The sequence below is a fragment of the Podarcis tiliguerta genome (genome assembly GCF_965153285.1).
Source record: "Podarcis tiliguerta genome assembly, chromosome: 10".
NCBI lineage: Eukaryota > Metazoa > Chordata > Lepidosauria > Squamata > Lacertidae > Podarcis > Podarcis tiliguerta.
The window spans coordinates 31,829,177-31,856,755 of NC_139543.1; the positions used below are offsets into that span (position 1 = coordinate 31,829,177).

General features: G+C 39.4%; 1 protein-coding gene across 2 annotated transcripts in view; it reads left to right on the forward strand.

Annotated features, from left to right (window-relative positions):
* TRHDE (thyrotropin releasing hormone degrading enzyme) overlaps positions 1-27,579 on the forward strand; it is a 192,239-nt gene that overhangs the window by 134,767 nt on the left and 29,893 nt on the right. For both annotated transcript variants that reach the window (XM_083399501.1, XM_083399500.1), the window contains 3 exons: positions 5,761-5,826; positions 6,998-7,185; positions 22,205-22,293. In XM_083399501.1, the coding sequence (XP_083255627.1) occupies positions 5,761-5,826; positions 6,998-7,185; positions 22,205-22,293 (343 nt within the window). The remainder of the gene's footprint in view (positions 1-5,760; positions 5,827-6,997; positions 7,186-22,204; positions 22,294-27,579) is intronic.

Genomic DNA, 27,579 nt, shown 5'->3' on the forward strand with positions numbered 1-27,579 from the left:
CAGCTAAGCTAACGTTTCTTTCCCCTTCTTCAGCTTTCTAAAGTGTCTTTAATTGTAATCAGCTTAAATAGCTTAAATTCGCTTCTGGTGAATTGGGTCACAACATAGGGTCTTCTGCATGAAATAGAGCCCATTTATGAAAATTATGGCTACATTTGAGGTATCCTTATGTTGTAGAAGGCTGGATTTTCCAGAATGGTCTCTTGAGGGGCTAGGATACGATTGACAGCTGGCCTGGCAGGTGGATGAAGACATTAGTGTGTGCATGCGTGCCTCAAAAGATAAGTTAAAATAATGTGCTCTCTGCTTGACTTATTTTTTTTCCTAGTGGTTTGCCAATTTTGTTTTTGCACCAGCCTTTCTGCATTCAGACACAGACCTCTGAACACAAGAACATACTCCCTGAACTGAGTTGTCAAGCCACCTCACAACAAGTTACTTTGTTTTGCTACTCATTCACTTAGAATTATGTGGCCTGTCATCTCAGATCAGCCTTTGAGGAATCAGTCTTGACATTGAGAAGGCAGGATGGGTAGGGATAAGTTGTGAGGCACAATTAAATCTTGGAAAGAGTAATAAGTAAGTGGCAGGAAAGTCCTTTAAGGAGATAAAAGTTTAAATGAATGTCCTACAGTGTAGTAGTTCTTTCCATTTATTGCTATTTCTACTTTCCATTTCCATTTACTGCAACCTACTATCCCATTATAGTAGATATTAATATACTGACAATTTTAAAACAACATTTCTGGAATATTAGCACCACAAAAGATTCACCAAAAATGAGGCTTTAGGGCTAAACTAGATGTGATGGGGACACCAACATTTGCTCTCCATATTTCTGCCCCATTCAAGTATAAAGTGAAGAGGACTTAATTTTTACATGAATATATGGATAGGGAGAACTGAGTCCCTCTCCCCACACCAATAACATTTCTCCCAGATTGACTGTGGTATCAGAAGTGAACCATTTTGGCACTTGAAGCAGCAGAGTCCCAGGAATTAATATAGAGGGGGGGGATAATGTATCCATTTTCATATAAAATATTAAACATATCCTTTTCTCCCTTTTATGTGTAACTGAAGAAGATATGTAGATAAATATTAGCAATGTCCAGTTTGGATTCTTACCTAATGGACAGGTCTCTGATAACATTAGGCAGCTGTTCAATGTTTCATAAATGTAACCCTGGCTGTTATTAAGAGCTGAGGTTACAAGGGTGGGCTTGGGACATTCATTAAAGTAATTGAGGGATTATATCACAATTGGGAGCAGTTGCCTCTTTGAATGGGACAGTTGTTCACTTAACAAGTGAAAAGTGATAGGTGTTCCCCTGTTAGATGTTTAGCTGACCCCATCATAATACAATTAAGCAATGTGTCAAATCTGTATTACTTAAAGATGGCCAGAAGAACTATTCTGGAGAGATTCAACACGAACTTCAAGAGTATGGAACTATATTGTATTTGGAAATTAGTTTAAAATTAATGATGGTAAAAACTCAAGCTGTTTAGAATTCCGAAATGTACCCAATCGATTCAAATCATGTTTTGGAAATACATGGTAATTATGATTGTTTTGAATCTATGTCAGATTGAGGAGAGAAATAATAGTTGGTTTGTGTTTTTTAACCATTAAGGAAGATATTAAGTGTGTGGAAAGCTGAAATTATGCTTCTTTGGCAGGATTACAACCACTAAAATAAGTATTCTACTTAGAATCAATATTTTATTTCAAGTAATGTCATTATAAGTCTTAGAGCAAAAAACTGAAAGCATGGAAAAATTACTTAATGGCTTCATTTTGGGTGAATAAAAGCCATTACAACTGAGCTAAAGAAGGAGGTTTAGCAATCCCAAATATGTCTGTATGCAGGCCAGGTGAAAGCTGTCTTTAAATTGAGGACAGATTCCCTAAAATAGGTAATCACTGAGGAAGTCATTTTCTAAGGAAACCTTGAACATTTTGTTCTGGCAGGTGTAAGAAGATAAAATTCTCTCTTTAGGATGGAATCTGGAGGTTGCCTTGTGCCTATGTGAAGCCTTTTTTGATCTAGTGGATGGCTTTGCTAACAGAAGAAGGGATAAATTATTTGTGCCAATTCTTCCACTCCTTGCAGCAGCACCCTACAAAAATTGGTTCTGGAGAGTTAGGATACTCTCCAGAGCAGGATGGGTGTTTGCGTGTGCAAGAGGCAGCAAATTTGCAAAATTCACCTCCACTCCTCTTCCATTGTAAAGACCTTCCATAAGTACATGGGCAACAAATTGATCTCTAACTTAGTCACTTTATCAACAGCAGAGTTTGGGAAGCTAGGAAAATGAAATTCTCATGAGGAATTCTACTTCCTGCCCTCCCCCAGGAGTTCATTAATAAAGGTAAAAAAAAACCTAGATAAATATATTGGACATGCAAAAATAAGAGCTTTCTAGAAGCATGGGTGTCCTGGATTTTAACAACTGAAAAAGAATTTACCTGTCCATTGGTTTATTTATTTACAATTTTAAAACGAATTCTCTCAGTGATTATCCATTTTGGGGAACCTATCCTCAATTCACAGCAGCTCTCTCTGTGGGGAGTAGAAAGAGATAACCTTTCTAAATCTTTAGTTGTATAGTTTATTATTTTAATTATGGCATTGTGTAGTAAAGGCAGCCTTTCTGCATATTCTTCATTTTTATATAAGATGGATTGAGACCTACTTTTGAATGTTTTGTGGTATTAATGGTCTTCCTGGAAGAACTGTTAAATGTAATGTGAAAACATGTGTAAGACCTAGAATATGAAAAAGATTGTGGTAGAGTGTGTGCTAAAATGTTGGTCTGTGTTGGCTCATAGTCTTTCCACAAAGATGGGATTTGGGGGATTCCATTATATTTCCTTGCTGCTTCTCACAGCAAGGTACTTGAGCTGGAATTTTTGGGAGGAGCAATTTGTACTGTGTTCATTATAATCTCCCTGTGGATTGCCCAGCAGAACCTGGCATTGCGAGAGGCACAGTGCTACAGTTGCTAATTTTACAAGCCACTTGATTGTTAAAGGCAGAGTGTGGAACAAAATCAATCTAGCCCTAGAGCAGTTGAATAGTGCAAAAACAAAATATAATGAATAGTGCTGTGTATCATGAGTTTGTAGCTTGCAGTTCATTTCAAGTGTCATTATTTTCTCTTTATATAAGCTCTACATATTATTTTTTACTAAAATGTCGTATTTGGAAATTAAAAGGAAAATTCAAACTTCCACGGTATATAAAACAAATACCAAAGAAAAAAACATTTTCCTCTTCCTACGAATGTTCTGTAGGAAGAATTAAAACAAACGGTAGCAGCTAATGTAGTGGCTAATGTAGACTGTTAAGAAACATGCATTAACTTGTTGGCATAAATTTTGGAGCTGCTTCACACCTGTTGTGTACAGTAAAACATGGCCAATATACAGCTCAAGAGCATGCCAACATCAGGATAACATCAATATCAGAAGTGAAATACTCTTCTTCTATCAGTCATGGCACCATAGCAGTCAAATTAGCTTTAAGACTGAACTTCATAAATTCCTGACAGCTATTGTGGTCTGTTGGGATTTGAAAAGTTCCTCATACATTTCAAGATCTTGGTCTTTCTTCCTTTGACACTGAGGGCTGATTCTAATGTAACATTTAGCATTAGCATGGATACATTTTTAAGTTATCCCCTAATTGCATATGCTGGAACTGGGTCACGCTAGCAGTGATCTTCTGAGCATAGAATTTTCCATGTGAAGCTTAGAATCTGGAGTTGAGAAAGGCAAATATTGAAAACCTTTTCAACTTATGCACCTATTGGTCATAGCAACCAACATGGAAACAAAACCAGTCATACCCTCTTATAAGTGGGGCTGACTTGGATAACCCATCTTGTTTATATGCTTACTGTGGGTGTTTTTATTATAAAAATAATCAGTTCACCTGGAGAAACCATTGAGTTGTTTATTTTTAGATATCAGCACAGTATGTTGGAGGAGCATATATTCTGCTATCTTTTCTAAGGCTTATTTTCATGACATTTAAAAAACTATGCATTGTGGTTAAAGTGAGTCAGTGTTCTCATTTAACTTTTCTAAGCTGTGATTATATGGGAGTTTCTGCTTCTTGTACAGCGAGTTCACAGAAATAAAGCTAAATCTGTCATGAGTGCTTGCAATTTGTGCATCAGGATGTTTGCTCCCCAAACACTAATTACCATTGAAATACCTAGTTCACGCACATACCATGCAGAAAACACAGTCAGCACAATTTTTAATGATTTTGCTTGAAATTAGGGCTTGCCTTCTACTGCTTTTCTTAAGTGAAGGTGGTGAACATTCACATGTATGGGAATCCTGCTTTTTACCTGGTAAATAAAATGCATTTTAATGTATTCACATTTTATGCTTAGATCAAGTAGAAAATCTCTTGCTCTATATCCAATTTAATATGCTTTATGGAACTCCAGAACACTGAACAAAACGAAGCTGGATCTATAAAATCTAATCCTAGCCCTAGTATGGTGTAGGTAGGGAGATAAAACTTAGGAATGAAAAGGACAAAAGAAATCAATATTAAACTTACATTGTCAGAAACCTTAATTACATTCATTGAAAGACACTTGCTGATCTAACAATTGCCTTAGCATTTAGTAGAACCGTTGCTTATAAGAAGCTTCTGTTCCGTGAGATGAAACCCACTTCTTTAAGAGAAGTTTCAAACTAAAATTTGTGCACTTGGTTTGATAGCATTATATATTTCTGCAGAATCAAATTGCAAGACCCATAAAACCTTAATAGACATAAGTCTTGAATAGACTGTTCCTTTTAAAAATGTTTAATAACAGATTTAGCTATCAACCAGAGTCTGTGGGTTCTTGACACAAACCACAAAACAGTCTGCTGAAATAGTAAGTAGCACCTACCTTTGGAAAATTTCCCAGAGCTGGAAACTGTTGCAGAAGCTGTAATTTATTTATTTTTAATAAAAAAAAGTCTGAAAATTTAAAAGTTTGAGAATTAATTTGAGAGCAAAAAGTTCGTTCATCGAATTATAGTTTTGAAAGTTGTTTATCCCTGCCTTCGTTTACATATTGTATTTCACTCCTAATACCATGTGTTGTCTTCAACATGAAGTTCCAGATTACATGTAATATTTGACTGACTAGCAAACACCCATATATGTACAACATCCAGCAACTTAACCTTTTCTAACTGAACAAACTAATGTTTGCGTGTGGGGGGGGGGGTCTGTGTGCAAGGGAAAGTTGAAAAAAGGAAGAAAGAGGAGGCAGGGGAAAGAGGGTGGAAGAGATTGTAGTGGCTTCTGTGCAGAAGGTGAAAAGGGTGCTTAGTAGTTTTATGAAGTGGTAAGGGGAAGCTCTAGGGCAGTGGAGGCCAAACTTGGCCCTCCAGCTGTTTTTGGACTACAACTCCCAGCATCCCCAGCTAACACAACCAGTGGTCAGGGATGATGGGAATTGTAGTCCCAAAACAGCTGGTGGGCCAAGTTTGGCTATCACTGCTCTAGGGAGTTAATATGGAGGGGATGGCTGAGGGGATTGGCAAATGGAGTGAACAGGGGCGCAGCCCCAAATTAAGAAATAATATTGTTGTAACTTATTGTTGTAACTTATAAGATACATGTATATGATTTGTGTATGAGAATATACTTAATTGTTGTATCAATAGAGCACCATAGTTTGACTTGGAATAAGTTTGCTTTTTTTTACAATAACAACTGGTTTACATATGTTTTGTAGGATTATCTAACCATTCACAAGTATGGCAATGCTGCCAGAAAGGACCTATGGAACACACTGTCAGAGGTAATACAGTTTAAAGTTTTCAAGGAACTTGGGTTAACCCAAGGAATAAATATCCCATGCTGAAACTCATATTCCTGTTAATGAGTGTTTTATTTGTGTTTCTGTATATCATTTTGGAAAATTCTTAAATAAAAATTTATGGAATGTGAAAGACAGAGTATCTAGAAATGGATAATCAAAACAAATGGATCCAGATATCAGCTCCTTTGAAATGAACTGAAGGGGAAGCAGGATGCAACATAGAAGTGTAATGGACTAAAGAGAAGCTGTTTATGATTTGGTGCAGTCAACTATAAGTATTCTAGGGCAGCTAAATAGCTGTAATGTCAGTCATGATGGAAAAGAGCTTGTGAAAACTCCTCCTTCCGAAGTATGTGCTAGCTGTTGCTTCACAAACAAAAAGACAGATTAAAATCATATTGAATAAAGTGCAAAGGGGCATGGGAAACAAAATGTTGCCCCAATACAGCTCTAGTCCCACCTGACTAGATGAACCAGCATGTGGCAGGGAATATGCCTCTAAATGCTAAAGAAGGGGCCATGCTTCACTGAGATGAAAGGGTTTGCAAAACGCGCATCAAAATGCATTGTTTGAGCAGGGCAGACACAAGCTTTGAGATTCTCTTAGATCAGAAAAAGAATGCAATATTATGTACTTCCTTTTCTAGTTCCTCCCTTTTCTGGAGAACAGTTGTCTAGTGCCACTTAAACATTACGTCAGCACCATTTTAACTGCAGTGAAGGCAGGTCCGGGTTCCACCATGACTAAGGTTTAAAGTCTTTGTATAAATTTGGTAATTAAAATTGTCAGATTACAGTCCTGTGTCCACTTTTTGTCTAGTTCCTATTAATATGTTGCTAGCAATGGGCTAGCCTCTGTTGTAGGACTGGGGAACCTGTGGTTTGGCAGATTCCATTGGTCCCATCCAGGGTGGCGAATGCCAGGAATAATCGGAAATGTAGTCCAGCAACATCTGAAGAAGCACAAGTTCTTACCCCAGACATGAATACCCTATGTTATTTTGTGAATGGTTGTTTTTTGAAGTGAAGCAAAGAGTAGTAGTCCTCTATTCTCTCTCTCCGCCCCTGCCACCACCCTGAAAGGTAACATAATACTGGCAGTACTCCCTGAATATATTGAATGAAATTTTCTCTTCTTTTTGTTTTGAAGGCACTTAAGAAGGTTGGGAAATTTGTGAATATCCAAGAAGTAATGGATCAGTGGACACTGCAGATGGGTTATCCTGTTATCACCATCAAGGGAAATGAAACTGCAGAAAATATTGTAGGAATCACCCAAGAACACTTTATTTATGACCTTGATGTTAAAACCAAAGATCATGGCCTTGGAAACAACAGGTACTCAACATTTATTGTTAAAAGAATTATGCTTTACCTTATTTTGATGTCACTGTGTTGAGATAATGTATTCTCACAAAACTTGTTAAATGAAAAATTATAACTAAAGTATTGATAGCACAGTATGGCATTCCTATGATTAAGCCACATTCCTTAAATAAATTAAATCAGAACACTATTTTTGCTTTTAATCTGCTGCGTGTCTATTAAGAGAGATACAGGTATAGAAGTAAAATGCACATCCAGATGGAAGTCTGTACTCCAGAACATTTTTGCACATATTAAAGCTTCTGAGAATAGAACACTATTCTCAGAAGCCGCAGAATACTGTTCTCAGAAACAGGTACTTCTAATTTATCCCCGTCACCTTATCCTTTTGTTCACTATGCCAACGGGCTAGGATTTAAAGAAAGAATAGTTAAACATATATTACATATGAATGGGAAAGTTTTCTTGATTTTGCAGTCTTCAGCTCATACTCTATTCAGCAGCAATATGTAAGTGATAAACAAGACCAGGTCCATTAAATAGATCGCTTAAGCATTTTATTAGAAAAAAAAGGATGCAGGCAAGCTTGTTGGATATTATTGACCTTATTCCTGTGTTGTCATGTCACTCCTATTTAAAGTACTTGGCTGAAATAGGATTTCCTGTAAGTACAAGTTGAAGAGTACACAAATTAGCACAGGCATAAGCAAACACGGCCCTCCAGCTGTTTTGGGACTACAACTCCCACCATCCCTAGCTACCAAGACCAGTGGACAGGGATGGTGGGAGTTGTGTTCCCAAAACAGCTGGAGGGCCAAGTTTGCCTATGCCTGAATTAGTAGAAGGGTTTCATCTAATTAGCAGAAGGGTTTCATCTAACCGAGTTACTCTAAATTCAACCTTCATGACCTCCCTGTATCTTCTGACACATGTACCCTTACACATTTATTAATGGGTGCATGCAAAGGTGCCCTCCATAGCTAATAATGATGTCAGCCACCAAAGGAGGTGCAAGAAGCACAATCTGAGCCCTGAACATCTCTCCACACTCTACAACTTTATCAATACCACACAAACCCTGTTCTGTTGTTAGGCTCCTTGCGTAGGTTGTTTACTGTTGAGATGTAAGGATGTTTCAGAACATTCTGTGGTATCCCAGCAGCTCTTCCAATAGTTGAATGGGTCATTTCAATAAACGGTGACTTGGTCTCAGGGACTGGACTGAGGAGGAATGAACCTTCCAAGGAGGAGGAGGACAGTAAAGATTTACAACGGTGGTTTGCAGAAGGTCGGAGACAGAAGGACAAAGCTGGGAGATAATGGAAGAAGAAGAGGGGGGAGCAGAAGAGCCAGAACAGCTGGCTGACACGTTATCATTAGAAAGCATTCCAGACCCCACTTCTCCTAGGACCAGGAGGGCAGTGAAAGTGGGAGAACAGAAAGCGAATAGACAAAGGGCCTCACGCAGCCACCGTATAAGGGGTGGAGCTGCTATCGACTGAGAGTAAAGTGGGGGAGGAGATTACTCAGATCAACACCATTATCCGAGAGACAGCATCCTGTGTCTCTCTCTGTGAATAATGAATAAAATACCTTGGTAGAGCTTCTTGTATTTCTATTACTGGCAGCCTGCTGTGAGAGAAGGGGGTTGGATTCCCTGAAGCCTGGCACTTGGAGACTTCTGTAACATCACAGCTGCACAGCCTGTGCCTACAGATGTGCCCCTTATACTAGGTTGAGCAAAATAGGGATAGGTGGGCTTAATCCAGAAAGAGATGTGACTATGTAGGACATTGGAGAGGGGCAATGGATGCTTCCCCTTCTGGGGTTAATTGCCACTTTGGAGCAGAAGGTATGTTTGGACCAAAGTGGAGGAGTAGGGTTTTCCGTTCAAGCAAAAAGACTGCCTGATTACATAAGGTACCACTAGGAACGTAGTCATACCATATGGCCATGTAGCACGCTGTCTATATTGACTGGCCGTGACTCTTCAGGGTTCCGACAGGGAGCATCCTCAGCCCTACTGAGAGATGTTGGGTTTCCACCTGGGACCTTGTGCATGCAAAACCTATAGGATGTGTTTCCATGTACATTTCCATTACTTGGTGAGCACCTTGCTAATTTATTTGTAATAAAACCATGAGTTTCTCCTGTTTTATTTTATTTCAGCATTTATAAAGTGTTTTAGTTAGAGAATATTAGAGCAGTGCACAGAAACCGAATGTAGGATATAAAGAAGATAATAAAACAGTGTTAAAGCCCACAATAATTCAGAAATAAATAATGTTTTCCCCCCTTCCTTGCCTGCTGCCAGAAGATCTGGTAGTGCTGGCTCAGTAGTGGCAATCCTCTGATTTGATTTATGTGGCAGTGTCACTTCACTCAGCTGTCACTGCACCTCATTAATGAAATGCAAAAACAAGAATGTGGGATGTAGATATTTGGTAGATTAGTCTTCACAAGGGCAGGTTTGGTTATCTCATAGCTTATCTATGATTATGAAGATTTCTACATGGTAGAAAACGTCCCAATTAAACTTAGCAATGCCATGTTTCTCATCCTCAGTATTTGGTCCTGGTTCATTTTCTCTCTCTCCTTTGTTTCTCATTTGATTGACTGTTGAGCTCAGTTTCATTAATAGATAAAAAGCTCTTTCACCATGAAAAATAGATGAAACATGCTTTACTTCAAAATATTTGAAATCATGTATATGCTTTCTTTTTATCACTTTTATAAAGATTAGAAACTGCTACAGACATGAAACATGCATGATATCCACATGCATATCATTCAGTAGCCATGTGCTTTCAGTAGTTTATCATACAAAGCTACATACGAAAAATGAAAATTAAATAACATTGTGCATTAATCACCAGCCTCCATAACTCTGAGAAGAATGTTCAAATCATTGTAAATAATGAGTGGAGTCTAATGTCACTTTGGAACCTATATTTCTAAAATACGGGGAATGTTGCCCCTTTCTGCACATACTCATTCTCAAGATAATGATTTTCTCAAGCCCACACATACTTTGTTAGCTTGAACATAAGCTGCCAAGCCCAATATTTTTAAGTCCAACAGTGGCAGGGTAATCGATTTTTGCAGTACAATGCAAATACGATTTTAGCTGTGGTCCGTATTTTAGTAACTATTTCCACGTCTTTATTGTCCACACAGCCATGTAAGTATTTCAAAAGAAATCTTAAGGGGTTACTCGGGAATAGTATAATTTGTTCTACGTACATTTAGTACATTCTAGGTACTAAAAAAAACTTTTTAAAAAAATCAAGTCCAAAAAAGCACAATCTTTGTGCAGTTCACACACTGCCAACACTAACCATGAATCGAATTATTGATCTGTGCAGAGTAAGATAGCACTTTTAGAGTGTCTTTCTTTCAAGTTTGTTACTAGCAATTTCTAACCCACATATCTCGAAATTCCTTCTCTCTCAGTGGTGTCCAAGGCACCATACCCTTGTTGGAAGATAGCGTAATTCTTCTGACTTCCCATCCTCCCAGATTGGCCCATCTTTTGGACAGAAAGCAGTGTTTATGTAGAGTTCCCTAGAGTGCTCACTCCAGCAGGCCTTTCAAGCTAGTTTTATTTCTTCCCTCCACCCCCTTATGATAGAAACAATTTAGGATTGGAGATATAAAAATGGGGGAAGGGGGAGAGATAAGAGAGAATCCTGTACTTCTTCCCGGTGCTAGGAGGTGGTGAGGCTCCAGTGAAGATAGCTGATCCACAAAGCATATAGACATCATCCCCCATTACAGCTTTGTGCTGCCACCAAAAGAATACTTCCCTCTCCCATGACTGGGGTTATTGAAAAAGAGAGAGCTTTCCTTCCCTATAAGAAGAGTTTATGGCATCTACAGAGGTCTATCGCTTTCCAAGTGGTCATGCAGGAAGAAGAGGGCAGGCCTCAACTTAAGAGAACTCCTTCCCACCACATCTTCTTACTTGAATTATCAATTCTGCACTTAGAGACCTTTTGCACTAACATGAAACCCAAGGACATGTAAGTCAGGAGCAAATCACTCCAGAATTTCCAACGCTTTGGTGCTCTGGGCTGAGCAGCTTCCAATTATGATCTTGGTGTTCATGGAGCTGGCCATGAGGTGTTGTGAATGAGGGCGGAAGAAAGTGCACAGGTGTCAATGTAAATTCAATTCTGGACATTACAGGCACTTCATAGTTATTCCAAATTCAGGCAACACCTATCTGCCTCAGTAACACTTATTGTTTTCCTAGTCCCATCTACTTTTGGTTACAGTCCTCATTCTAGGCATACTGGGAACCTCCACTGCAATTTCTGAATTTCTCCACCATTAGTCATAATCATCTGCAATAAAAACTTTCAAAACCTCTCCAGCTACACCTCTGGTTCTCCTCTGTCTGTGACTGTCTAGGACTGTAATTTAAATCTCCCTAACATTAGGGAGTGAAATCTGGTCAGTATTTAAGAGTCTGTACGTCCCATATAACTACTGAAAGCCTTCATAGTACAAACTAGTATACTTTGTGTGCTATTTCCCCCCTGTTCACTTTCGTTGACTCTGCTGTAGTGAATCATAGATATAATTCCTTGTAAATTCTTTATGGTTACCCAAGGGATCCATTCTGTAGCTCTTCTTCAAGAGGAGTAGCATTTACAAGGAGAACTATCCCTTTTAATGAGGTATAAGTGTACTGTTGACAGAATAAGGCTTCCTGTTCTTTTGATGGGATAAAATAAATATAGTAAGCTTAATGTGTTTTAAGAAAGCATATTGTAGATTTTTAAAAAGGTCTTTGAAACCATTCAGTTTTGCATTTCTCTGCTCTAGTTTTGGCAGCAGTGGGAGTATGTAGGCTCTTTCTCTCTCCTTGATATGGCAGCCAAATTGTCTTAAGAACAGAAAGAGGACTAACCTAGCTTCAAATATGTAGTCTACAAAGTATGCTGGGTGTTGCTTGTATCACATTCTCAAACTGTGTTGGTGCATCTCAACATCATCAGCTGCTTGTATGAATAGGTACCTGCATTGTTTCAGCCATACTGTTATAGCTACACCTGTGAAATCCTGTTTTCAAGTGGTTTCATTTGTGTGGTTACAATCACCCTAAACTGTGTGGTAGAAACTCCTGACAGTTAAACATTCCAAAAATGCACATCTTGAAATCATTTTCAGCCACTTCCTTAAATAATATTCAAAATGCACATTGAGAAATATAATGTCAAAGGGGTCTTCGTAGGAGCTGGGTGTCCCCAAGAGGTAACTTCTTGATTATACCTTTCAAGATTATACCTGCCAAGCCAAGATACAATGCTTTTCAAAATTATATATGTGTCACTGCAGTAAATAATTTGAATAGTTTGCCATGGTTTTGGTTTTCAGCCAGAATCCAAATAATTAAAAAATAATAAACAATGAGAGAATAAAAAATAGTTGGTTGGAGATTTAGAAAAATTAAGAGCTACGAAGCTGAGAATGCTACCAGTGATTTGACTTATACTGTTGTTGGAAAGTAGATATAGAATCAGTTTATTTATAAACTGGGAATTTGGTCCAGCCACTAGATCCTAACTTCCCCCTGTCCCCACAGGCCTTTGACAGAAGAAAAATGACTGTTTGCTTGCTTGACTGCAAACAGACAAAGCAGGATTTAACAGTGAGCCCCTTTGATGATGCACTTTCAGCAGCAACCAGCTGATAGTTACTGAAAGCACACCTTAAAGGAGGCCAGTCAGCTTATTAGCGCTGGTGGTGAGCCTCCACAGCTGCACTTGGGAGCTCCTGGTGGGGAATTCTCGAGTACATCTGATTCCAGCAGCCCTGGAAAGGAACAATTGGGAGCTCGCTTTAAGCTCTTGATTGGTAGCAACATCCTTACACATGGTGTCAGGTGTGAGGCAGGCGGGTGTGGTTTGGGGGAAACTGACTCACAGGCCAAATTGGGACCCACAACAAGCCTCATTAGACCCATGGGCTGAAAGTGAATGAATGCATCATATGTCCTCCTGTCTCTTGTAATGGCAAGTACTACTAAACATGCAAATTGATACCACATTCAGCTCCCCAACCTCTGCAAATGGCAACCACTGAAGTGCAATGTGTTCAAAGAAACTTGGAACATGTAACATCACAACATGTTCGCATTTCTCGACATTATAAGGACAGAGATGAGACATAGGGGTGCTGCTTTCAGCAGGAACCAAACATCCTCTATAACATCTAGTTTCAGTATTACTTGTTTATCTTTCTCTTTTTCCACGTCAGTAATTTGCTGATTCAGACATCTAGAATTTCTCCGTGCAGAGCGATCCATGGCAGCAGTGATATGGAGAAAGTAGCATCTGTCCCAGCATTTCCAAGAATGCAGGCTCCTTTTATTGCCAGCAGTTCAAGTGAGCACAAAAGCCCCTTTTTAGCCACCTCAGTAGTACAAGTGACTACTGAGGAACAGCACCTGTATATGTAATTGTGTTTTGTCAGGTGCTTTTCCATGTCACTGAGTCCACATGGTTGCTCCATTTTACAGAGTTTCAGAATTTTGAAGCAGTCCATAGTTTCAATAATAGTTAACATCAGCAAAGCCCACAGATGTCTAGCTGAACGCTTTCACATTCTGTTCATGTTTCTGGATAACATGAATTTTCCCCCATCAAGAATTTGACCATTCCTTCTGTTTTAAAACAAGTTTAATGACAAGGTTCAAATATCTAGTAATTCTCCTGTTAATGATCTTATGTGAGTGTTCTACCATGATGAAAAAGAAATAATAGCATGAGTTTCTGACAGTTCCTGAACTCTAGTTTTATTTATCTTTAATCTTGATGATGAAAAATAATAAACATGCAAACACAGCCCCAAACTTTCCTTTGTCTATCTCTTTAATTTGACATGGCTTCCCTTGAAGTATGAAATTTTAAACAGACCAAAGACCCCAATGTAGTTTGCCTTCATATTTGTTAAAGCTCTTTTTAAAGGGTGCAGCTATTATTGATTTAAACAAGGAAATTGTATTAATTATAACCCTCTCTTTCTGTGCATCCTAGATTTTTCTGTTTATCCCAGAATTTTATGCCATTGACTCTTGAGTAGTCATATTCATTGAAGTGCTTATAATAAACAGTAATCAGTAATTTGGCTACATGCTCTAATAAGCAGAAAATGTGGAAGAAAATGGGCTTTGAAGTAGGAAAGAATATTGGGGGGGGAGTGGAAAATAGAATAGCTTCAATGAAAAGCAAAGTAATATTGGAAAAATATGAAGACAGTAATGACTTGAAAGAGAAAACCAACCCCATTTTGGCAAGAGAGATTCTGGCATGCAAGCAACCTTCTGGGCAAATTGCAAATGCCCCATCTCCACCCATGTTGCAATGGTAATCCAAACTCTATTGAACTGGCTAAGTGCCTCTTTTGCAGAGACACTCCAACATTTCTTGCTTACTTTGAAATCAAGGTAAGCAAAGCAAAAACCTTGCAACCCATGATATTTTAATAATTGTAATAATTTTTCAAATCCATTTGTAGATGGATGGTCAGGAGGATTTTTAAGCAGAGCACTAATATGTACATGCAAGTACCTGTGAGTTTCTTTCAACTGTAGCTGAATAAAAGCAAACCACCATTGGTTTGCATCCCAATGTAATCTTCTGTGAATGGAAAGTCTTTTGATCCAGCAGAGGGATCCTACTGAGAGAGGGGGAGACACAACTTCAGCTGATATCTCATCTCCCTGCAAGCCCCAATGCTACCTCCCACACAGTTCCAGAAGGGACCCACCTCTCTGGAACAGTGTAGGAGGCATTGGTTGGAGTGGAAGTAGAAATTGGCAAAAGCCACGTTTCCCTGAGATCCTTCCATTCAAGCGATAGCACCACCCACAGGTGCAAAGTCTGGATCCAAGCCATAATGTTTATGCTTTAGTGCAGAAGTGCTGATCAATTATAGCAGCCGTGTTATAATGCAAATGACAGTTTCCCATTATTCTTTAGGATTGGTGCATTGCTTTTTAAACTGAAAAACATTTCTGTAATAAGCTTAAATTATTGGCAGGGGTTAATTGATCCTTAAAGAGTAGGTGAAGGAAACAGGAACCATCAAGAGAAGTGCATTAATTGCTTTACAGTAATTCTTCAGCAATTGTTTCTACTTGTTTCTGTTTTCCTAGTTGCATGGTTTTGTTTTCAAGTATTCAGCCTACCATTTTACTGAAAGGCAGTAGTGTTCATGTTCTTTAATAGTTTATAGCAGCTGTTCATATAACTTAAGCAATATTCAAGTATACGGGCAAATTGTTATAGCAATTAAAATTAATTGCCCCACGATCAGCCGCAGTTCAAATGCCTAGAATAGTATGCTGAGTGTTTCACAACTCTGAAGACCGAAATAACATAAACTTTTAGTCATTAGTATTATCATGTACCTCCAGGAGGCAAGTTTCCCTTCTTGATGATATACAACAAGCCAGAATATGTGATGAACAGTCAGTGAAAAACTGATATTTGCCAAATAGTTATCCTTTAGATCAGACCAAAAATCCATCACTCAGAATTCTGATTCCGTGAGAGGAGGACTGAACAACCTGTGGCCCTCTAGGTGTTTCTGGCCTACAAATCCGAACATTCCTTGAACATTGGCCATGCTGTCTGGGATTGATGGGAGTTAGAGTCCAACACAATCTGCTGAAGCACAGGTTCCGCACTGCTGCAGCAGATGCTTGCTTCTGGGAAGCTCACAAGCAGACCATGAATGCCAGAGATCTGCATGCTCAGTGGTGTACTGGAGCTTCCACCTGAAAACCACCAGGGATTTGTCCAGTGGTGGACAGTGGGGCCTCCCAACACCGTCACTGCAGTTAATGGAGATGGCACTGGAGCAGGGCAGGGAGGTTGGGACTTCACAGGCCCCTTGGTCGAGCCACTCGGCTGCTCTTGCCAATCCATCTGCACAGCCTCAGCTTCACCATCACCCTGCTCCATTCCAGCAACGTCCAGGTAAGCTGCAGTGATGCTGGTGTTGGGAAGGTGTCTCTGTCCCAGTCACTACTGGATGTCTCCAATTGCCCCTCTTTTTGATGTAGTCAGTAGATTTTGAATTATACAGAATTTTAAGAGAAACACAAATAACAGACGCAACATCAATTGTCAGTTACAGGCATTAATCCTAGTTGCATAATCCCCTCTTGAAGCCGTCTAAGCCAGTCACTATCGCCACTTTTTTCTGGCAGTCTATTCTTATAAGTTAATTATGTGTTGTATGAAGAAGGGCTTTGCTTGTCCTGAATCTCATGCTAATCAAATTTGTTATATGACCTTGAATTCTGACATAATGAGGCAGGAAGACACATTTATTTATATTCACTTTTCCCACACTATGCATTGTTTAATAAACATTTATAGCACGTCCTATTCTCCTCCTACCCACAAACCCAGTCATCCTTCATTCTAAACTAAACAGCTGAAACCCTAACCCTTTTGACACCTTTCCACCATCAATTTCCAGTTCTGTAATCCTTTTTTTTTAAAAAGGAGTTTGGCAAATAGAACTGTACACAGTAATCTTAATGCAGCAGCACCGTGTTTGCATAGAAAGACATCACAATATTGGCCATTTAAGCAACAATTCCTAGTATGGGTTTTCATTTTACATCAATATAAGAAGGCAAGAACAGCCTTCTGAATCAGGCCAATGGCCCATCTAGTTCTGCATCCTGTTCTCAGTGGCCAACCAGATGCCTATGGGAAACCTGCAAGTAGGATTTGAGCACAAGAACATTTTGGTCTTCCAAAGCATTGCTTCCTCCAACTGTGGACATAGAGTACAGCCATCCTGGCTAGTAACCATTGATAGCCCTGTGAAGTGCTTGACCTTTGCCAATAGACAACTTACCTTTGTGCAGGAATGAGTGCCTCCCCTTTGTGTGAGGAGCACTGCTCCCTGTTGTTTTGGGCAAAGAGTGTTACAGGAAAGGAGAACAAGGGTAAGTAAGTAAGAGCTATCCCTTTTCTGGGTCCCCAGCCAACAAGATTTACGTTGTCCTTTCAACTAGCCTTCCAGGCTAGTGGTGCTTCTAGGTTGGTGACAACCAGGTCAGACCAGCTAGTGGTGCTTGGTTGGGTTCTTGTACATCACCAACCTAGATGGGTGGAGGGGTCACCATAATCTTTGAGGAATAAATCACCATCACCAGGAAACCTAACCACTTGGGATTTAGATTTAAGGGCTTGTATCTGAAGTTTGGTCAGAGACGTGGAGTAGAAATAATGTTCATGTACCACCCTCCCTGCTGCCCAGCCAAGCATCCTTTCTATCCAAGCTGGCACAGATGGGGTGGTGTTCTGGGGGACCTGCTGGGCTGCCATAGTAATACAGCTTGGGATTTCATGGCCACCATGACAAAACCAGGATGCTGTCTCAACACATCGCTAACCCAGGACATTGAACTGGGCTTTGCAACAGGGCAGATGGAGAGTGGATGGAATTGGGGGAGGTTTGAATAACTCAGTTGTCATAGTCAGACTACTTCCAGGTGAGATTTGGACTGCCGAGGACAATTCTGTCCTGCAGTGCTGGGAGCCTCTTAAGATGGCCTGCGCCTAGATGGAAAAGGCTTTCAATACAATCACTCCTAAGTGCTCTCTCAGGTGTGGTAAAGACTGTGATCCCCCTTCGTTTTGTGGGGAGTTAAAAGACAACAAATCAACCCAGTAGAGAGATATAGCTTAAGTGAGGCAAGTACCACAATGAATGCAACCAGACAAAAGTGAGAGGACATAATGTGGTGGTGATGAGAGAAAATAAATCCTATTTTGCTGCCTCCATTGCATTCCCAAGGAACCGCCCAGCCAAACTGTCCCAAGTGATGAAGTCTTTCTTGAGAACTAGCCCAGAGGAGAGAGGAATGGCATATTTGGAAGCCTGTTGTTCCAAGTTTGTAAAGCACATTGAGAATGAAGTCACTTGTATTTGCTTGGAATGGGATTCTCTTCTTGATACGATCCCTGTGGAGTTGTTCAGAGCAGCGGCAAGTCAGACTTTGTGGGATCAGTTTCAATTGTTGTTGCTTGAGGATGTGGAAAATACATTTCAACTGCATGTAGTCTTGACTTTTGCCCATCATAGCCAATAACATGTAACTTGGTGGGTTTGTGTTCAGCGTGGGTTCAGTAGGTAATTAATGCTGGGTTACATCAGGGAGTGTATCTACTGCCTTTAAGTTGTACTGTCATCCCATGATTTTCCTCTGACAGCGGCATCATGCCAACAAATTCCTCTCCACTTCTGTCATTCTTCTGACATATCTGAGAAGTTCTGCCAGCGTCTACAATGCCTGTAGCTATTCTCAAATCCCACTGGTTCAGAAGAGCTGCTGCCAAATGCTACAGCCCTTCATCCAGTAGATTTTATGTATATGATTGCACCCTACATTATATAGTAATATAATATTACTATGTAGAGTAAAAGGAGAAAAGAAAATCTGTGTGTGTGATGGCTATCTGTCAGAAAACTCACCAATGCTAGCATATTCAACAGCCAGTGCCTTTAGTAAAGATATACGATGGTATACTGAAGTACAGAAATTATTGCAGACATATTTTTAACTCTGATATCACTTAAAACATCTTTTTTCAAAAAGTAAATTTTACCTTAATGGAAATTTATGACAGTATTATGTATTTTATTATATAACTGGATGCAATTTAAAATCTGTTACATTGCACTTCATCTTAAAGTGGCAATAAAAGATGGACTGCAGTCCAGTATAATCAATGAAGTTTAAGCACATAACCATGTTCTGAATTGCAGCTATAGTAAAAAGCCAGCCATACCGATACACAATCATGTCTTCTCTTTTACTGCTTTGTATTTTAATATACTGACTACTTAGCTCTTTCAGTCCTTCCTAATAATCCAAAGTCACTGACCTCTCAGTAAATTTAATAGCATTGTTTCTTTTCTGTTAATCCCACTTGGCTCATCGTTATCCTTTGCATTTGGCAGGGAGGGCAGGGCGTGTGTGAATAATATGGCCGCATATTCATCTTTTAGTCACAAAGAGCCAATCATCTGAGGTAGTTATTTCTCCTGTTGAGAACATTTCCCAACAGTAGAATTAATCAGTTTCCTCTTAGCTAGCTATTCTAATGATCAAAAATTCATTGTACTAAATTAAATTTCTGTGTCTCGGGTCAGAGCTACATTTTACATTGGCAAGTATTTGTCCCCAGACCTCTGCTTGCCAGGGTAGTATGATGTAGATCAGGGATGTCCAACAGGTCAATCGCGATCTACTGGTAGATCCCTGGGAGGTTTTGGTAGATTGTGGTTCATTGCTGGGTCCCTTTCCTTAGCGTATGTAAAATATGGTCCGCCCTCCATTGTTGCACGATCTGCCGAATGGAAGACGGAGTTTACTCAGTGAGGCTGTTTGTTTCCCCAGCGATCTGTTGGTGAGTGGCAGTTCCCCTTTCTCCCTTGAGCTTAGGCTTGAATTCTCAAAAATTGGGGCTTCCCTCCTCCCTAAAAAAAGCTAATCACCTTTGACTTGAACCCCCCAAAAGGGGGTAGATAACTGCCAGTTGTTAACTCTGTGAGTAGTTCACAGTCTTGGGAGTTGGCCACCCCTGATATAGACAGACCGGGTCATTTGTAGGGGAGAATCAGTAAGTGGGATTTTTAATTTTACAGTCTTGGAGCTGGACTGGGTTGTTGCTGCTGTTGTATTAAAGTAAAATACAGTATGACCTTCCTCCTGCTAATTATCTCCTTCAAATGGCACTTCCCCATCAGCATTACAAATTAAACTTGAGGCTGGGGACCTGGTGTTTGCCTCAAAACACATGGTTCCATTTCTAGATTTGCTATGCAATTGTAGGGCATCACTTCTGTGCTGCATATTTCTAGCCACCAGAACTTAAGAAATCCTATGTTTCCCGGCCTACAGCAAGGAATGGGAAGAGAGCTCCTTGGTTCACTTTTTAAATGATTTATTTATGAATTGTGTAAAGCACTTTGAGGGTTGTTGTTTTTTTCTACAATCAAGCGGTATATAAATTTTATGACATGAACAAACAAAGGTACTGCTCTTTGGCCCAAAGTCCTTCAAAGCTTTAGTCCAGGGGTCGGCAAGCTTTTTTGGGGGGTGGGCCAGTTCACACACCACAAACCTCCTGGTGGGCCGGAGTGTGTGTGTGTGTGCATGCGCATACAGAAGAAGGGGTTTATCTCTCTCCCCCCTCTCTCCCCCAGCCCCCCCATCCCCCTGCCTACCTAGGGTGCTGCCCAGAGGCTGGTGGCGGCGAAGAAATGAGCAGCCCAAAAGTGCTGCTTTTGGGTTGCTCATTCCTCCTCTGCCGACGTCAGCCTCTGCTGCTCGCAAGGGCAGGCACAGGAGCCGCGCTTGGCAGAGCGGCAGTGGCAAACAGCTTGCTCCGACGAGGGGCTGCTGGAAATGGCCAGCTCAGCCCAGCCCCCTTCCCCCTCTCAGCCACGCGCACAGCCACCACTGACCTATTGGCCAGGGCCTCAAACCTTAGCAGGCAATTGGCCAGTGATTTACTGCACCAGGATGAGGGAGGGAGGAGGGGAGGAGGTTCTGCTGTGGTGAGGGAGAGGGTAGAAAAGGTTTGTGGGGAAAAATGGTGCCCACGCCGCGGGGGGGAAAAGTGGAATCTCCACGCCGATCCACGGAACCAGCCATGGGCCTTAGGTTGCCGAGCTCTGCTTTAGTCTAGGGAAACTGTGGCTCTTCCTGTGGTTACTGGCTACAAGTCCCATCTCACCCAACTTTTGCTCATGCTGGCTGGTCTGATGGTAGTTGAAGTCCAACATACATGCACACGTAATTTTATTTGTATTCCACTTTTCCACAGTTCAAACCGTGCTCAGGGTGGCATACAACATGAAAAAAGACCTAACCGCAACATAACACAATTAGTCATAAACAATAAATAAAACATAAAAACTGAACAAAACTGAATGCTTTTCACATAGATCACAGCAAGAAACCCTTTCCCAACGAAAACTCCCAAGAGTCTGTTCAGCAGCCTCAGCTTTTGTAGCGGGGATCATTGAGAGCCCTGCACTCCCAAGCAAGGTAGAAAAGGCTTGCAAAGCAGGAGCAGGTCTTCCAGGTCTCACAACCAAGATAACATTGCTGAGAATCTTGTTCCCGCCTATTGACATATACAATCTCCTTAAATCCGAAATGGTGACCCTCATCTGTATGCTTACATACAACTGTATTTGCAATACTATTTAAGAGTGTGTGTATGGCCCCTTACTTTGGTTGATACATTTTGAAGAAGAACTACTGTGGCTGGATATGTTCTTTTTTATCTTTTACTTACGAGGATAGAGTGTACATCATCCTGCAGAAACCACGTCAAATATTAAAAAGGGTATTCAGTATAAAGCAGCTCCTGTTGCAAATGACTGCATAAGGCTTTGGGTCCATTATTCATGTATGAATTTTATACTATTCATAAACTAGAGCTTGATTTCACCAGTATGTTACATCTGTGTAAAATGGGTATAAACTGTAGCATTTTACACTTGATTTACAGAAATACGAATAATTATACAAGGCTGTAAGCAATTGAGGATAAAATTTTATCGTCAGCAGCCTTTAAGAAGATACTAAAAATGGCAGTAGTAGAAATGTATATTGTCACTAAAACCAAAGCATATGCTTGCTCTAGATTATCTTCTCCCTAAATTAATTTCAGTTATACTCTTCTTACTATTGGAAAGCATTCCTCTGTTTTGTAACTTTATTTTTTTTACTAGAAACTATCTTGTAATGATAGTATGTAAAAAAGGGGGGGCATCACTGTCTTTTTTGAAAGATGAATGACATTCTTATTGTTTTGTTGCCAATAGCAAATTTATTTGAAAGGCAAAGTAACATTCGAATCAACATCTTTGCTCTACTACTGAAATTGCTTGATTCCTTTGATGTAATCCCTGATTGCTGTAAAGTGAGAAGAACCAGTTCAGTATTTTTGTTCTTAGATCGCCCTCCTTTGTCTTGCAGCTACTTGTGGCAGATCCCATTAACAATTGCAGTAGGAAATACGAGCCACATCTCATCAGAGGCAATTATATGGGTGTCTAACAAATCAGGTAAAAATAAACTTTCCTCCCAGTGGAATCTCATAAAGCATTCATGTGTTTTTTTTTCTCCTGAACTGTTTCTTCACAATTGATCTTAGGACATTGATTAGCTGTGCTAAACTTTATTCCTGCTGCTGAAAAATGAATGGTAAGAAAGACATTTTTGTTTTAAAGGAGGAAATGAAAGAAGAGTGTTGTTAATTTTAACAAAAGTCAAAGAATAAATTTAAGAGGCTTTAGACTGCAGAGATACGCTGAGGAAGGTGAAATCTTATATTGGGCCCCATGTATGGAACGCCTACATGCAACTCATTTCACTTAATCCAGACCCTGAATAAAGTATAGTTGATGCTTATAGAGGGTTTGTGTTTCGTTTTGAAATGAGGCACAGTGAAGACCGTGGTGTCTTTATTTATTTACACATATATGCAACCTAAGCCAGTGATAGAGGGATTCACAGCATTAATATCCCCAAAGGGGTCTTGCTTCTCCAGTAGCTACATTATTGGAGTCAAACAGTAATCAGACATTGCTCTCTCCAGTTTGCTGCTTTACGTCCAGGTCACATTACTGCAACTCAACTCTAAACTCTGGCTTCGTCTTCTAACTAACCAGGAGCTAGGAGAGGGGCGCCACCCATTTGCCATCTCACACAAAGCTCCTTTCTTCTGTTTCCTTAATGGCCCATCAGCCAGTCTATCACTTCAACACAGGAAGATAGCCTGACTTGTATTTTAACACTTGCTGGATCTACAGGTTAGAAGTATCTCACTTATAGCCTACATTCCTCCCCACAAACTCATAATCCTATATTAGACCCCATGTACAGAGTTCTTACATGAAACTTATTTCACTTAATTCAGAGACTGAATATAATATAGTTAGGGCAACAAATATACAAAACAATATAATGTACCTAGCTCATGACCAGTGTAATGTAGTCTAAAATTCATAAAAATCCACATCATTATTAGTCCAGGAAGGCTACAGAGAATTGCTGATTCTTCCTTGTCCACTGATACCCCAAAGAGCTTCTACTGGCCTTAACATAGTTACTGGATGTTGGGCTTTATGACATTCACATTCTTACAACCATCTTTTGCCACCACCAGGCATTTTAGGCTCTGATATAGCTGTAATAACAAATCAATTCTATGATGCTTAGTGTTGCTTTCAGATTATGCTTTTGTATTACTCTGAAACAGAAAGGAAACTCATTTTGCAAGTGGTATGTGCTGCTTCTCATTGCTGTTTTTCTCATTTTTGCTACTAAATTTATATCGTAGCTGAAGTGGCACAGGCTGTTCGAATGGCAAGATACAAATAATAATAAAAGTAATGATAATAATAATAATAAATTCCTTCCCATATGTGGAAAAAAGAAAAAAAACTGAACTCATTTCATAGAATAGAAAAGTTATTTTAAAAAAATTTCCTCAGTGAAGTTAGGTGAAAGGAAGCAATCACCTAGTCTGAGTGTCTTTTTGCTCTTTAACAGACCATTAAGTAGTAATAATATCTCATTGTGTCCTCTCATGTATAAGTGAGATCTAAGAATACAAACGTTCTAATTGAACGAATAAGGTATGGCTTTGGCTGCAGAAGGTTGGGTCAGGTTATTTGGCCATTATTATATCATATTGGTGCCAGCCTTGATGCTTTCAGTTAATCTGTTGCTTTGTCTTTTTTCCTTGCCCTCATTTGCTTAATCCATACATATTTCACATTCTCAGAATTCAAGTTCACTGATGGTATCAAGAAAAAAAACAAGCCAACAATAACTAGGATCACAGCAGTCGCTGATCAACTATTATATATATTTCTAAGAAAGTTTATAAGAAGTTATCAAGCTGTGAATAAAACTAATTCATTTGGAAGCAGTATTTATTCATGAGCAATTCCTTTAACTTCATTTATATGCTAATCAAGATGCAGATAGCCTGAGTGGGTTAGAAAGGACCATGGGATCTTAAGTATGAGCAAAGTTAAAATCAATAGCAACTGTGATTTTAAATGCTAGTCAGTGTATACAACAAATAGAACAAATGGCTGGCTGATCTAGCCCAGTCATAAGTGAGAAGTCCCGCAAGCCTTTACTGAGTGGTAAAAAGTGCCCAATAGGTAAAAGAACAGAAGCGAGAAAAATGAATTATTATTCTTTGTTGGGAGGGGTATTTAGATGTCCATAGTTATAACTTTATGATAAGATTGCTAGGTTCTAATAGAAGATATACCAAGTGTATGGGAAAAGGATGGTCTGTAGGGATTACTCTCCCTGACAGTTGTGTTGTATGGATAACCAAGCATGTTTAATAAATTCCCTTTATACAGCTTCTATTGAAATTTACTTACCTTTGGGTAAGGAGTGGTAGTCGGTGTGGTAGTCCTGCTAGCAGATTTGGAAATGCTAACATATTGATTATGACAGCCTTCCTGGGTGTGGGATCCTTCTGAAACCCCACAAATATCAAAGGAGATTAGAGGAAACTGAAATTCTCCCCTCCCCTTTCTTCAATATAACATCTGCAGTACCACATTTAGTAGTAGTTTAACATTTACAGATTTAGAAAGGTTCCCTTATTATTTTGAAGAGCGCATTCTTTTTTTGAGAGTGGCTGGATTGAAAAAAATTTGGTACGCTTTTACATGGTGGTCTTCAGCAATTTCAGGCCTCAAGCAGTCTCCTTGAATCAGCACTAGCAGCCCATTTATATTACTACCGCCAGAACATATAAACACCAGGGCATCACTTCCTATAGGTAGAGACTCCCAGAAGGACTTCCTGCTGGTGCAAGGTTCCACATCCTACAAACTTTGTACTGTAAAAGCACATAGCATTATCAACTTGAAAGGCCTTTTGACATCAGGGGATCATGCTCAAACTCTATCTCCTTTGAGCTTCCTATTGCCACAGCTTTTCATTCCCCCCACTCTACCCCCTGCCCCCAGCTTTATTTAATTAAGTAATGAGTGAAAAGGCGTAAGGAAATATTCCCTTTGTGGGTTTTGATAGACGGGTGATTGAAACCCAATCTTGTGAAAGAGCATCTTCTCTTCCGTAAGATTTTTATCAATCAGAGTCCCCCCCTGAATGCAATAAATAACTAATAAGTAACCTTGGAAGTCGAATGGAATCCGTTCTGGAAGTCTGTTCGACTTCCAAAATGTTTGGGAACTAAAGAGCGGCTTCTGGTTGGCTGCAGGAAGCTCTTGCAACAGGCAATAGGAAGCCATGCTGGATGTTCAGGTTCCAAAGAATGTTTGAAAACCAGAACAATCACTTCTGGATTTCAATCATTCGGGAGCCAAAATGTTCAACTTTGTGAACCAAGGTACAACTGTATGTGTTTACTACTTGAAAGGCTAGATTCATTTTAAACAGAGAGTATTGTACGCCACTGCATCAGTGTGTAGTGAACTCAAAATGCATAAATTATATTTACCTTACAGCGTTTTTTATAGTAGTTTTAACACAAATCCTAAATGTATGTTTACTAGGAATTAAGCCCCCCTGAACATAGTGGGAGCTACTCCTGAGTAAATGTGCACGCACTTACACTGTACATGTATCAACTGACCAAAGAGTAAATTACTATAGGTTGGAGCGGAAGGTTGTAGGTGCCTATGCTGAAAGTCAGGGGGTCCTCCTGAACCATATGGATATCATGAAGTGCTGCACGAAAGGGCTAGTAAACCCTCATGCAGTAACTTAATTACACACATGTAGGGTTCTCAGTGTTACATTTCATGAAGCCTACAACAACAGTTTTGTATGAATTACATACAATCTAACATCTTACATTTGTAAGGAAGATGCATAGGGTTGGGTTGTGGAAATTCCAAAAACAGCTTTGTAGCTAAGAAGTTTATACACAATCCTAATGTTTACAGAGTTGTCCCTGTACAATGAAGAGTGGTAGGTCAGCTGCTTATCAAATGTAACAGCAAGCATTTGTCCTTCCAACATCCAAAATACTAGTCCTTTTGTTCCATACACTTCTGGAAGGTGTTTGCCTGCTAGAAAACGACTAAGCTATATGCCCATGTATTCTAGAATGCATGTTTTTTGCAAGCACAAATGGACCCGAATTCATGTCCTGATAAACGAAGTTTCAGACAATGCTCTAAAACCACCCTCCATATTCTGAACAAACAAAAATAACAAAGAAAAGTTAGTCACCAATATTAGATATTTATATCTTGCAACAATTCTGTGCATAGGATAAATATTATTTTTGGATAAAATGCTCTTCTGCCTTCTTTTGTTGCCAACGTGACTTTTCAGTAAATATTTCTGATAATTAGAGAAATTGCACATGATTTCAATGAAGTAAGCACACCAGAGAGGCATTGGTAAAGAAAGCGCGATCTATAGAAATGTTGAGAAAGGCTCAGACATAAAATTCTAGTAAATTATATAGAGCTTTGTGAAGAACATTCATCAGACAACCTTTACAATAACCTCCTACTTATTTGAACTAGAATAACATGAAAAGATTCCTACTCTCCTTTGTAGGAAAAGGTCAAAATCATCATGCCCTTATCTAAAAAATAATAATGGATTGTGATGGTACTGAAAACTTACTGAAAACCATGATAACAGAAACACTTTTCTTTTTCTTTTCTTTAAAGATACTTCTGTAGCTTTCCTTTATCAAAGAAATGTGTAGTGATGAAATAGGTGTTTTGAAGCTGTCATCTTTGACTGGCAGGTTTTCATACTACTTTATAACATGTATGAAAATAGTCTGGAATCTAGGTAGCTAGACTCTAGATAGTTTGTGGCCAATATTCAGTTGATCTAATCTACAAAGGTTATATGCATACAACTGTCATTATGCCATATTCATTTCTCGGCAAAGGACTGGAAGGGAGGTGGGCAGACTTCAGAATTGTAGAATCTACTTTTAAAAAATAATCAGAAACAAAGATTTTACTGGAGCCTAGTATATAAGACAAGCACCTAGAATGAAAGAATTCTGGAGCCATGGATTTTTTCTGAGTTCCAGAACTGAGCAAAGTTCACTGTCTTTCCATACAAAAATCTACTTCTGGATATTGTCCCACTCCTATTTTCTATTTCAGTAGGTTAATTTTGGGGGGTGAGGTGTCATTTGTTACAATATTTCGAATTGGATCTTGCAGAATGTCAAGCATTTTTTAAAAAAGAATCCCACCCCCCAAAAAAAATTCAAACCAACACATTCTTTCCCATCTCACAGACATTTTGTACTTTTAAACTAAGCTCCAATACACTGTTTGTCTTTCCCAATTAGCTGTTTGCCTATTTTTATT